The sequence below is a fragment of the Aphis gossypii genome, chromosome X (genome assembly GCF_020184175.1).
Source record: "Aphis gossypii isolate Hap1 chromosome X, ASM2018417v2, whole genome shotgun sequence".
Lineage (NCBI taxonomy): Eukaryota > Metazoa > Arthropoda > Insecta > Hemiptera > Aphididae > Aphis > Aphis gossypii.
In genome coordinates, this window is record NC_065533.1 from 207121 (window position 1) to 222030 (window position 14910).

The following is a 14910-nucleotide window of genomic DNA, read 5'->3' on the forward strand; positions in this document are numbered from 1 at the left end:
GTACTTCGTATATTTACTGTGAACTGAGGGCTACGCTCAGGGTTACAAAATATAATTCAATAAACCTATCGTTTATATTATTATCAATAATTTAGAAGTTTCAGTCATTAGACAATTGTCTAACATAACCAACATTATTCTACTGTTTAGTGAAATTTTGTCTTTATAAGTTAAAATTGCGAAACAAAATGAATAGCAAGTACAAACCTAAGCATAGAAAGCCGTTATCTCACAGAAAAAAAAATAAAGGGAATGTAAAGGCATTTACTAAGACCACGTAAGTTGCTATATCACCATTCTAATAAAAACTTTCATATTTAGTCCAGTCATTTTTTGAGGAATTAAATCGGAAAGTTTTAAAACTTTTCCAAAAGTTTGATTATGGGCTCCTGATAACCAAAAAAAGTTACCATCCTTCCGAGGTCCGGAAGTATCTACATCATCTTGGTTTTTTTTTTGGTTTTTTAAAATTATCTTTGAAAATACTAATCTTCTCAAAATACCTATATAAAAATGTAGCTGACAACATTATGAATAAATATAGTTCCATTGTTTTTTTTTTGGTAACTTTAATAGTATAAAAGCAAAATTTAGCCATGTGTTATTAGGTATAGCGCGCCGCTTCTAATATTATAACTTATAATTAGAGTCCGGATTTTTATGCAAAAACATATTTTTAACAAGCGTATGCTGTTTGATGGGAGTAAGAAATGTTTGTATTTCATAATCTGTAGAATCTGTCAAAAATAGTTTTTTTTGCATATTAGTGCATATTTTGACTTCGGAGAATATTTCAGAATATTTTAGTTTATTGTACATATTATAGAAAATTTTAGCATATTTCCGTTACATTGGATTATATTAAAAGATACTCAGCATATATAAGGCATTAATCACTGTTTGCCGTACTTACTTTACTCCGAAAAATTTAGAAAAATATATTATTGTACATTCCTAAACATTGAATAATATATATTTTTTTTTATGTTATTATATTGCATAATGTAATGTAACATAAGATATATAAATAATGATAAATTATAAATTCATAATCATAATCAATAATCATATTGTATTTTTTAAATTCTAAATCGAATTTTTTATTTTGCTATAACTCAAAAACTAATCAAATTAAATACTTGAAATTTTCACCAAATGTTTATGTTAGTGTTCTCTATACACCGTCAAATTTAAAGTATTTTGACTTTTTTTGAGCTATTTATAGGCAATATATGAAGAAAAATTTATGGAGAACCTTGTACCAAATTTTCAAAACTTAGTTATAAAAGAAAAAAATTTTACGATTTTCCAACCACAAAATTACTTGCAAATTTTCGCAATTTTGACATATTTCGTATAAATTCGAACTTTAAGAACTTATAAAAAAAAATTGTGACTAATGATTTTTAATTTTTTTTAGCTACAATAAAAACAACTCATAAGGAAATTTTCAAAACTTTTTGGTCATCCAAAAATTTTTTATCGACACTTTAAAAAAAATTTCTCAAAAAAATCGAAAATTTCAGTGGTCTATAAATAACTCAAAAAAAGTCAAAATTTTTTGAAAATTTAACTATATACAGATACCACTGACGTTAACATTTGGTGAAAATTTCAAGTATTTTCAGTGATTAGTTTTTGAATTATAACCATAAAAAAAAATCGATTTGGTCGAAAACTGGTTTTGCGTAAAAATTGCCGTTTTTCCGTCATTTTTTTTTTGTTTTTCTCGATTTTTTTGAAAACTGTTGGAAAATGTTAACTTTTTACCTCTATAATGCACCAAGGATATTCATTTTTACATCGGAAACCACCCCCATAGTTTGAAATTGGAGCATTATTTCGACTAGTTATGCTGTACACAGGCACAAAAAAAAAAAAAAACAAAACATTGTAAAATCAATACATTCATCACTTCGTTCAGAATCTAATATACATAATATTATTAAATATAAAAATTGTATTCTTTGAGTCAAAAAGCTTGAAAATGTATAATATAAGGTTTTTAATATATTGTTAGAATTATTATTTTTAAAGAAAATTTTAAAAAACTGAAAAATCGCACATAAAATCTAAGATGGCGGACACTTCCGGAATTAACCTAACCTAACCTTTCCGCAATTATATAAACCCAGGATAATTTAATTTTGATGATATCGGGTATTTCTCTAGCAATACATTTCAATCAACGACATCATCAATATCTACGAATACCAACATCCACGGGAAATGTAACTACTTGTTAACCAATGATGATATTTCATTAGCTACCCCTCTGGATACTACCGGCTACCAAAATTCATTGTTGGATATGGACAATCATTTACAACCCAGTTGTTCATCACCAATAAATAAAGAAGTAAATGTGTCATCTTCGTTATTCAATAGAGTTTTAAATATATCACCAATCAACAAATCAGAAATATTATCCACAAAAGACCAAACACAATACGAAGAATATCCAAATTTATGCATTTCAGATTCACCGGCGAAGAATAATACAGAAGAAATTAAAGTATGTGGTAGAAGAATTGTAAATATATTTAATTTATTCGAGGAAATTAAAAATATTGACAACCATGACCCATTTGACTGTAGTTTTAAAAATATGATTGTCATCGGTGAGAAACGAATTGGTTTTAAATCAATTTTCACTTTTAAGTGCAGTATGTGTCAAATTAAAAAGACTGTGGGTACTGAAAACAATATATTTATGCCTATTAATACATCAGCAGTCATTGGAGTCTTGAACATTGGATGTGGTTATAGTCAGCTTCAAGAGGTTATGAGTGCAATGGAAGTACCAACTATTCATATAAAGACATACCAAGCTGAGCACGATCGTATATGTAAAGGGTACGAAGAAACCGCCTTAGAAACAATGAAAGAAGCAGCAAAAGTTGAAGCTGAACTTGCCATTGCAGAAGGAGACGTTGATTTTGATGGAACACCTTTAGTGGCAGTCGTAGCTGATGGAAGCTGGTGTAAGAGGTCGTATAGAACTATGTACAATTCACCTTCTGGTATGGTAAGTAATAATTTTTACTAAACATAATATAAAAAGCGGGTAAGTGAGTATCGATCTTTTTTTTTTTTTTAATTTTTTTAGGCTGCACTTGTAGGATACAGAACAGGAAAGGTTTTGTTTATGGGTGTCAAGAATAAATTCTGCGCAACATGTGCTAGAACAAAAACTGAGGATAAAGCTAAAAACCACCAATGTTTTAAAAACTAGAAGTCTTCTGATGGGTCATCAGCAATGGAGGCTGCGGTAGTTGTTGAAGGGTTCAAAGAAAGTGAACGCATGTATGGAATAAGGTACCATAAATTAATTGGTGATGGAGACAGCAGCGTTTATAAGCAAATTTTGGACGCACGTCCCTACAAAAATCTTACAATCGAAAAAATTGAGTGTAAAAATCATTTGCTTCGGAATTTTTCTAAGAAATTAAAAGAAATTACTACCAAAAAAGAAGCTGGTAAATTGGTCCATAGAAAGCTACTACAAAAAAATATTTTAAGGTTAAGGAGAGGAATCGTTTCGGCAATCAAGTATAGAAGACAAAATAAAAATACAGAAAATGATCTACGAAATGACATTTTAAATTCTATAGATCACGTTTTTGGTCAACATGATAAATGTGCATCTTATTTTTGTGATTATAAAGATAAAGATAAAGATAATGATGTTAATTATCTTGAAAAAATTAAATCAACTGATTCAAATTTTTATTCAAATATAATGCAACCTGTACGTTATTTAGCAAGAAATAGTCGTAGTTTGTTGCAAAATGTGGATAGCAACGTCGTCGAATCCTTGAATGGAATTATAGCAAAATTAATTGGTGGCAAAAGGATTAATTTTGCTATGTCGAGGTCATACCAAGGGCGTGTGGCTGCTGCAACAGTGATGAAGAATACAAAACGGCCACTGTATAAATTACATAAAACTTTATTGCAGCATAGTCCTGGGAAAAAATGGCCATCGTCGAAGTTTGAAATACAACGCCAGAAAAAACAAATACGTCAAAACGAACTTAGAAGCAAAACCTACAGAACTAAATTGAAGTTCAAAAGCGACTACGTTGATCCGTCGTACGGTGAAAAGTCACAAAAACCGGATATGACCATCAAGCAATTTGATGATGAAAAAAAAAATATTTTTCATTTATTAAAAGAAATGGCAGCTAACCGCGATGTCATTGAAAAAGAAACAGTGGAACAATCAGCATCAAGTAAATGGTTGGAATATAGAAGGCATCTTATTACGGCTTCAAAATTTGGGCGCATAATTTGTTTACGAGCTGATACAGGATGTGAAAGTGTTGTAAAAAGTATGTTGTACTCACCAAACGTCGATTGTAAAGCAATGGAATATGGGCGGGAACATGAACAAGAGGCAAAGTTACAATTGGAAACAGCGTTGGGTGTAAGTATTAGTGAATGTGGTTTATTTATAGACACCAAAAATCATTTCTTAGGAGCAACACCTGATGGACTAATAGGTAATGACACATTGGTTGAAATTAAATGCCCCATATCTGCTGCAAATATAACGCCAGAGGAAGGGATACGCCAAAGAAAAATTACTCTATGGAAAATAAATAAAGATAAAGATATTATTGGAATAAATACTCATCATAAATATTATTACCAAATCCAAGGACAGTTGCATGTGACAGGCCGAACATTTGGAATAATAGCGTATTGGACAAAAAAAGGCATAAAATACGAAACTATTGAAAAAGATGATCAATTTTGGGAAAATAATATATTTCCGAAGCTGCAAAATTTTTTCTCGAACTGTCTTTTACCGGAACTAGTTGATCCGAGACATTCCAGAAGCATGCCGATTAGGAATCCTATTTATATTTTGGAAGCGAAACAGAAGAAAGAAAAAAAAAGGTCGAAATTGGTATAATTATTTAGATTTTTTTCTGTTCTACTTTTTGTATAGTCTATTTGCAATATTAATGTCAATTTATTTATTCAAATATTAGGTTATAAATATGATGTTTGGTTGTTTATATTTGAACTAATGTCAATTAATTGCAATAAATCATAAATCATAATAATAATAAGTCATATTCATATAATTTATTTTATTCGTCAATGACATGGACGTCATAAATCATAACCAATTAAAAATGTTATAATTTCAATTGAACAAGTTTTCTTATATGAAAAATATAACAATATAACTGTTATGTAGAGATAGTTGGTGATTTCAATTTTCAATTACAAATATAATGAAATAATAGATTTATTAAACTGTTATAATATTAGTTAAAAATATCAAATATGTAAATTTTAATATCGTTTTGAGTGTCAACTGTCAAGTCATATAATGATTATCCAACCCAGTTCACACCAAAACTAGGTATCAAGCTATTATATTATTACGGTACAGTCTGTAGGTAATGTATAATAAATAATAATGCTAGACAATTTCCATTATTTAGAATCGGTAATATATTATTACAACGTAATATTTTATTATCTTATCTTATCTTGTTTTCGCGGTCGTGCCGTCACGTCGCGGTCGTACGGTGGTCGAGGAACGATCTAAATTTACTTACTAACACTAATATCCATTTACGAGTATACAATTACTAACACATCCGCAACACAATTATAGAAATTGCCTATAAAATGTCCCTTAATAAATGTTAGTGTCGAGGCCCCTTAATGAAAATATTACTATCAATAGGTTTCTCGTGGGCCCAATAAATCCCAATTGGAAAAACTATTTGATTTTTTTGTCTTATATATCCCAGCATAGGCCAAAAACAACTACCTGAGCTTTTGGCTAAAGACAAACCATCTACACCTATAACCAATTGTACTGTTTCACCAGGAAAATCTTTATCGATATACTTTTTAACACCATTACTCATGCCAAAATGATGATAGATACCTGGAGGTACAGTTTTTACTTGTACAGGTAGATTATAAGAAATATTAGAATCGGTCTGATAAAGTACTCTAGAATCAACAGGAAAATTACTAAAACATGTATACTCTTTTAAAATTTTTAACAATTCTGAAAATGTACAAATTGATTAATTGCCCACTCAACTAATTTACTGGTTTCTGATTTTTGTTGATCATAATTTTCACCATATTTATCATCACTGTCATTGTCATCACTATCACTTTTACTTTCAAAATTTGAAAAATTATTTATTGGGTCCAAGAAGTTATCTTTTTTAATCAGATTGTGGTAGTTATTTGAATTGTTTAGAAAAAAATAAATATTTTTATCAACTTTTTTAAATTTTGGTGTACTAGAACTATTGCTAGAGCATTTATATGATTGATTGCTTTGAACTATTTCATTATTATAATCACCCTCAGCTAAATGTTTAAACAAATTTAATTTCTCAATTACTCTTCTATGTTTTGTAGATTTACTCATAAAATTATTACGATTCATTATAATTACTAATTATATTCAAAAATAGGTAATTAAAATATAATATAGTTCCTTACAGTATACATAGCAAAAGTATATCGATGTATGCACTTAAGTCATAATTTAATAATTATAATTTACAATACTTACTTACAAATTATTCGTCGATAGTTTTAACTGTATTATATGTATTCCAATAATCCAATGCACACTACAGCACACGTCGCATATATAATAGAATATATTATTATATTGAAAATCACGCTTGATAAACAGTTTTTAAACAAAATAATAGTGAAATGAAGCTCTTACCACGCGCTGACCAACGTTTCACTACAATAACAAAAAAATATGTTAGCACATAATATAATATAATATTATATTATTATACGCACCGGTTATTATTGAAGCTGCAAGCTCGCATATAAGATATAATAGCTGTAATTTCCAGGCAAAGTTATTTTTAGATATTGACTACAATTTAATTTTAATATCGATATGATATTATTTTGATATAATTTATATAGTTTTAATATATTGTTGAGTGCCAGTACCTATCAGATTTAAATCCAGATGGTTATTTTGAACGAAAGTTAAACTCAATAACGAAATATGTCTTTATTGCATATAGATAAAATACATGTAACAAACAACATAAGTGGCTGAGTGTCGTGAAAGTGATCAGTTGTTGATAGCTTTGGTACATCTGCCGTTGCTGGTCTTCGGGCTCCCTTATATATTGTGGTGCGTCTCTTGTTTACGTCGAGTTGTCGCCTTCTGGGTGTAACCAGGTGTCCTTGTAGTTGTTGTTGAAAATTCAGACACGAATTTGAGAATGTGCAATAACATCTCAAATGCATCATTAGTGCACTATAATTATTGGTGCGCTTACTATCCCGACACATGTCATGACTCATGGTCATAGTAGCATCCGCATTACTCTCGACACGAGGCATGGTCATACTAACTTAGCCTTGATATCTCGTAGCCCAATAGCCCATAACAATATAATATAATAATAATGATTATTTTATTTTGTATACAAAAAAATAGTTATAATACTAATGTTTCTTGAACAATATCTTTGACATAATAGTTATAAAATATCTTGAAATTGATATCTAGTGTTTATCAAAGCAGTATTATATATTTATTATTATTTAATATCTGATAATAAATATAACTTTAATGAAAATTACTGAACATTACTATGATATTAGTATATTACACAATAATTATTCCATATATAAATGGATTTAATACATAATTGAATATTCCTAATTCAACATAATAATAATATCGTTAAATTATTGGAATATTTATATAAATTATTAGATATCTAGATAATAATTTGTAGATATTTAAACGTAAATCTCGGAAATTGTATATGATTTGCACATCTATTTAATATTAATGTTGACTATTTGCTATATAGGATTGTTATTATTATTATTATTTCAAATATGTTATGATGACAATATTATGTTCGGTATAACTATAGTGGTAAAGGAATTTATTTATATACTTTTAAAACAATTATTATTGTGTGACATAAGGCGACATCTGCCTTATGGTTTTAATGTTATAATACTGAATTAAACTCCACCCAGTATACGGGGTTTCTTATCACTAATAGTCACCTAACTTTAGTCACCCAACTTCACACACGTTAAAAAATAAACAGATAAAACTTTTATTCTCGTTTGGAGCCGATTTGACAAATTTTGTTTAACTTTAGGCATTTTTAAACACGATAAATACTATAGTTCACGATCAAACCCACACGCAACACGCAAATGACGGTAGAACGCAGAAAACTAAAATAAAATCATAGGTCTTTTCGTACGGCGATAACGACGTATCTTACGTAATACGACGAATTCGATAACTGCAGTTCATATTTTGATACAATTTTAAAAATAACTAAATTATTGGAAATGAACGGAATTGTCCGATTTAATCGACGATAACAACGGTCTAAGGCCGTTTATTTCGGATGCGTACCATCTTAAAATAAAACAATTTATTTTAGTTCCCATATTCGTAGGCGGCTGTTTGATAGGTAATTTAGTTTTTCAACAATATGACGTGTTTATTTCCTTAAATATGCCCATTAACAGCATTTATAACTCCAAAATAACAAAATATCTCCTATAATATGCAGGCATATAGTCCTTAAGTTATTTGTGAGTATGCTACATATGTGGCAGCTTTTGTCATCAACCCAGGCCCGTAGCCACAGTGGGAAGGCGGGCGTTGCCCACCTAAAAATATTAGAAAGACATTGTTTTTATATATAATGCCCTCCCAAAAGTTTGCTTTGCCCCATCTGAAAATTTGGTCTGGCTACGACCTGCATCTGCATCCACCACCACCTTCTTTCAATTATATAAATTAATAACATATAATATATTAATTAACATATAATTAGTTATTAAGTTGATTTTCAATTATAATAACTTTAATAATGTAATTAATATTATTATCATTTATAAAGTATTTTTATTTACCTAATACATAATATTATAATACTTATAAAGTTATAAATTAAGATTATAGAATACTCCACAATTTTTGTTTCAAGCTGTCTTTTTCATTTCTATATATTTTTCTGGATCTATTGTCATCAGCTGTTCTATGGTTTAAAATCCAACTTTTAAAGTAGTCTTCAGGGTTCCATATACTCAATGGTGGACCATTTATGTTAATGAACATCAGGTTTGAGATATTGTGAATAGTTAATCTTGAGCGTATATCAGTGCAAATAATATTCATTAAGCTAAATCCACGTTTGCATTCCGCTGTAGAACATGGAATTGTTTTTATCAAATTATTTATTTCATTTAGTTCTTCAATTTTATCAGTTTCTTCGTCGATAAGTATTCTTAATCCTCTTATTGTTTGTTCTTGATTAATTAGAAATCTGTTACAAAGTCGTTTCACTTCCTCTTCACCAAAGCGAATCTTTACATCAGCAGGCCATGTTTTTTTATCTAAAATTTGAATATCTTGTATGATTATTTTATCTTCTTCGTTGTTATCTAATAGCCTCATATTTAAATTATTAATAATACTTGTAATAAATTGATTTTTATTGATACATACTAATGTAATATTATTACATAAACAATAAAATAACGAGACTTTTTAAATATAACCTAAACTATTAACGATATCTATAAAACGATTATTGAAATATGATTAGGAAATACTTATCTAAAAGTACTATAAATTCTGATGAAATTGGTTAATTTTCTTATACGTTAGTAGCCTTGTTATTAGTGCGAGTTCGACTATACTGCTGAAAAATGTTAGATATAAAAATCAACAACCTAAACAACGTATTAACATTAAATTTCTTGTTAAATTAAAAAAAACTGCTGCGGAATCATTTCGTATGTTATGTGAAGTTTATGGTGAAGAATGTTTATCAAGAGCTCGCGTTTTTGAATGGCACAAACGGTTTTGCAGTGGAAGAGAGGACGTCGAAGACGATGATCGTTCTGGACGTCCTACCACATCTTCAACAAATGAAAACGTTGAAAAAATCGACAAAATTATTAGGCAAGATCGTCGATTGAGTAATAGAGCTGTAGCAGAGATGGTAAATATTGATAGAGAAAGTGTTTTAGTTGAAAATTTAAATATGAAAAAAGTGTGTGCTAAAATGGTCCCTAAAAATTTGACGATTGATCAAAAATTCAATCGCAAAGAAGTTTGTTCTGACACCTAAAAAATCATCAAAGATGATCCGTCTTTTATAAATAATATCATTACGTGTGATGAAACATGGATTTTTACATATGATCCTGAAACTAAAAGGCAATCTATGCATTGGAAGACACCAACTTCCCCAAGAATGAAGAAAGCTCGAATGAGCAAGTCGAAATTTAAAGCAATGCTCATTGTTTTCTTTGACATCAAGGGAATAATTTTTGTTGAATGGGTTCCTAGTGGACAAACTGTCAACCAATATTATTATAAAGAGGTATTAATTAAATTAAGAGAACGTGTTAGAAAAAAGCGACCAGATCTGTGGAAGAATGGCTGGGTTCTTCACCAAGACAATGCTCCAGCTCACAGTGCATTTTCAATTCAACGTTTTTTAACTGAAAAAAATATTTCTATACTTCAACATCCCCCATACTCGCCAGACCTTGCTCCTTGTGACTTCTTCTTATTCCCAAAAATTAAAAGTTTATTAAAAGGAACCCATTTTCAAACGGTTGATGACGTAAAAATGAAAACGGCAGAACTTCTAAAAGGGCTGACTGAAAGTGATTGGCAACATTGTTTTCAAGAATGGCATCGACGTATGCTACAGTGTGTTGATGCTGAGGGAAGGTACTTTGAAGGTGACAATCATTAAATTTTAAAAATAAATAACTTTTATTTAAAAAGTCTCGTTATTTTATTGTCACACCTCGTATTACAATTATAACTTTAATTTATTCATATTTTTTTTTCTATAAATGTAATGTATGATCTGATGGACGTTAATTAATAAAATAAATAAATAAATAATTAGGTAAATATTTTATATAAATACCTAGTGAATTAAATATTAATTGATGTAAAATGATTCAGTAGATGGCTATTAATTTTATTATAATTTAAAAACTAAATAATGAATAATATACCTAATATAGTAATATTGATATTTTTATATTATAAACACAATTTTAAATGAATTATGCATTTCTATTTTCTTTTAACACTTTCTGAAAAGAATAGGTATTGGTATATTTTTGCCTACAAAAACAATATATTTATACATACAATTTTAGATTTTATAAAGTATCGCTGTTATACATAAAAACCCAGATAACAATTTCTTAACTTAAATATTCTTAGAACTTTATAACTAAGTTTCATCAATAATATTATATGTTTAATGTTATCATAATTTTTTAGAAATATTTAAAAAATAATATTTAACATATAACGTTTTCAAAATATTTCAAATGTAATATTATGAATTCTATTTAGTGAGAACATTTCAAAAATATTAAATTGAGAACGTAGAATAACATTATTTAAAGTATATTCTTACAATATGTATATCAAATTAAGTTGTAAGTTAAAAAATTAAACTGTAAAATATTTTAAAAATGACATATAATAAAGTAGAATAATGTTATTTAAAATATATTTCTTAAATGTTCTCCTTATCTTTTTTAAAAAACCTATAAAAAATAAAATAGTACCTATTATGTAATATAATTAATTATTCTTATGTAAATAACAATAATGAGTTATGCTGTACATCTACATAAAAATTACTGAATTTTTATAAATATGTATAGGTACATAGATAAACACGAAGTAAAATAATCAAGTGAATACAAAAAGTAGTAAAATGTATATATTTTGTAAAAATAATACGATTATTACATAGAATTAAATCTTATTCTGAATCTTGATATCAGTGAGATATCAAATCAAATGCTCCACGGTTTAAACTTAATAAATATTTTTGGTTAAATTTAGGCAGTTTAAACTAAGATGGCCTACCTCAATACTACCACCTACTTCGAGCGCGGTTTCTTACGATTAATGAATACGCGATATTATATTATACCATTATCGCGAATATAATATTATTGACAATGTTGTTTTTTAGGGTCGTAAAACTTAATATAATCTAACCTATATGGCTATATCGACTATGTAATTTATATTTCATAATTATCTGGTAATAGGTATCTAGGTATATTATTTTCTACACATACTTTTAAAAACACAAGATATTGTCACAAAATGTCGATAAGTTGACTTATTCATTTGTTCATTTATATACCTATGAAAGAAAAAAAGAATTTTTGAGATAATGTAAAAATATATAAATATATGTACCTATTGTTAATTATATTATAGCTCATTGTAATACGAAACATGTTAAACGAATTTATCACTTGTGGAAATTTGATAATTTTTAGGATAAAAATCCCCTTGATTGTGATACTGTAGAAAACATCTTATACCAATTAGCAATTTGTTTAATATGTACCTATACTTAATATTTGTACATAGTACCTAGGTACACTAGTACGTACCTACCTGCCGGCCATAGGTAGGTACTCTTAAATTCTAATTTTAACCAAACTGAACGAATGCAAAAGCTATATTTGTCCATATTGCTATATATTAACATAAAATTATGTTATATAGAGTACTGTCTATAATTTACTAATGTACTTACTACTGTACAAGGTAGGTATCTTATATAGTATATATTGTATAGGTTATTAGGTGCTTTATATTATTTTTATTTTTATTTTCATAATTTATTTAAATGTGTAGGTACCATTTATTTATTATATTGCTTAATCTTAGGTTTTCCTATCCTATAAATTAAAATTTACATAATATTTTAATTTTACTATATACCTAAGATTTTAGATTATTAAAATTCTATGATGTCCGTGTGAGTGTGTGACTAAGTGTAGGAAATTCTGTATTTAATGTCCAGTTTTTGTAACAAATATAATTTGTGGTACGCTTCTATTAAATTACCTATTAAGTAGGAGGTACCAAGAAAATATAAACAGCTCATTCCATAATAGTCCGTAACAAGTAAGTATAGAGCTTTTATACAAGTTATAATCGCAACGACGCAGCCTAGACAATATTATCAATATTTGTAAACGCGAATAAAGCGCGCATGAATATTATTTATCATAATAGGTTTTGAAAATTCTTCCAATTTCCAAGGAACCATTATTTAATAATTTTTTTCCAAATATCAGCTGTTAACATTATTCTTGTGAATTATTTTGAAAACGACGACTTTATTACTCTTTGTGACTTTGTCTCTTTCCCATTTTGGTGATCACCGCGTACTGTGCACCGTGCAGTTTATCGTCATCACCAGCTAGCAGTGCTCACTACAATTGACTCCTCGTTTTGCAAAGATCTAACAGAAGATACTACGCAACAGACGATAAATACGTAAGTAAAGCATAATTCAATCATTTTTTTTTATTTTTTTTTACACTATTACCATAATTATTATTTATGTAATAAATATTCAGTGCCTGATCAATAAAGGTTTGAAAAATCTTTGAATTTCATGGCTAACAAAAAATGTCACAAATTAGAATTTTTTAGGAACTTTTATAAAGAAGATGTCAGCGTCCTACGTACTTTTTGTTTTCTTTTTCTCTGGCGTACGCGCAACAATGCAACATAGGCAAAATTTAAGTATTATGTATTATGCAGAATATTTTTTTTTTTATGTTTTTGAGAAATTTTAACATAAAACTCCCAAATTACGAAAAAAAATAAAAATAATAATATTTTTAAGGGCACGTTGTTTATCAATTATTTGGCCAAATATAGGTATTGTCTCAAAAAATTTAAACATATCATTTAAAATTACAAAAGAAAATTTTCATTTTGAAAGTCGATTGTAAAGTAATAATAAATAATAATAAAATATAAAATCGATATGGCAAACCAATCAAAAATTGTATCCTCTATAATTTTTTTAATTGTTGATTTTACTCTAATTTTCCAAACTCATAAAAAACAATTTTAGGTAAAAACATTTTATAATTTGCGCTGACATTCTCTGAAAACACAATATTAATTTTCTAACAGGATACTTTTTTAATTCTACAATTTTATTGTTAGAAATCTAAATAATATTATTTTTATTTTATGACTATGACTAATAAGTTAAAATTTTGTTCTATTGTTTTTTTATTTGCGTAAATGACCTATATGATTATATACTTCTTAACACAATAGAATTTTACAAATTAGTTAGGTACTAAGCTATCACTATATGCTTTTTATAAGTGTTTAAATCTTGAATTGTACATTTTAAGAAGCAAGCATTTATTATGCTGCTCATTTATATATTATATAATTTATTGTTATTAATAATGTCACTTATTCAATATATAATATTTATTTAGGTAGGTATACCTACCAATTTTTTTTATTATTGAAAACAAGAAAATGAATGTTATAATGTTTAGGTACTTTTATACTAGGTATAAAATTATTTGTTACCTACTAAATAAAAATGTTTTATTAAAACTAATTTATATGTATGTATAGGTAGATAAAATATATTATAATAAATGTTTAGATTAATTAGATATATTTTAATATTTTAATTTTTAACTAAATTATATGTACTAAACTTATTATATGAATAGGTATTAGGTAGATACCATAAAATAATTTAAGTACACAATTAGACAAAAAATTACTGATCAATAAATATAACTAAAAAATTGTATTTCTTAAATTTTAATATTGTTACTAAAAATGAAATTAAGAAGTTTAATGAGGTACCTACCTATAATAGTAGTTTTGTTTTGAATAGATAAAAGCATAATATATATAATATGAATAAAATATCTAAACGAGATAAGTCAGTAATAAGGAGGAGTGTTAAACGAGAAATGACTACAATTAAAATTTATACTTTAACAAGACCAATAGTGCAAGCAATAGCACCGTAATTAAACAAATAATGAAGA

The 14910-nt window shown here is 27.5% G+C and overlaps 1 protein-coding gene across 1 annotated transcript; it reads left to right on the plus strand.

Annotated features, from left to right (window-relative positions):
* Window positions 1–2150: 2150 nt before the first annotated feature.
* LOC126552107 (uncharacterized) lies at window positions 2151–3259 on the plus strand. The gene is made up of 2 exons (XM_050206595.1): window positions 2151–3028; window positions 3110–3259. Exons 1-2 carry the CDS (start codon window positions 2312–2314, stop codon window positions 3233–3235), a joined length of 843 nt encoding a protein of 280 aa, XP_050062552.1. The 5' UTR covers window positions 2151–2311; the 3' UTR covers window positions 3236–3259.
* The last annotated feature ends 11651 nt before the right edge of the window (window positions 3260–14910 follow it).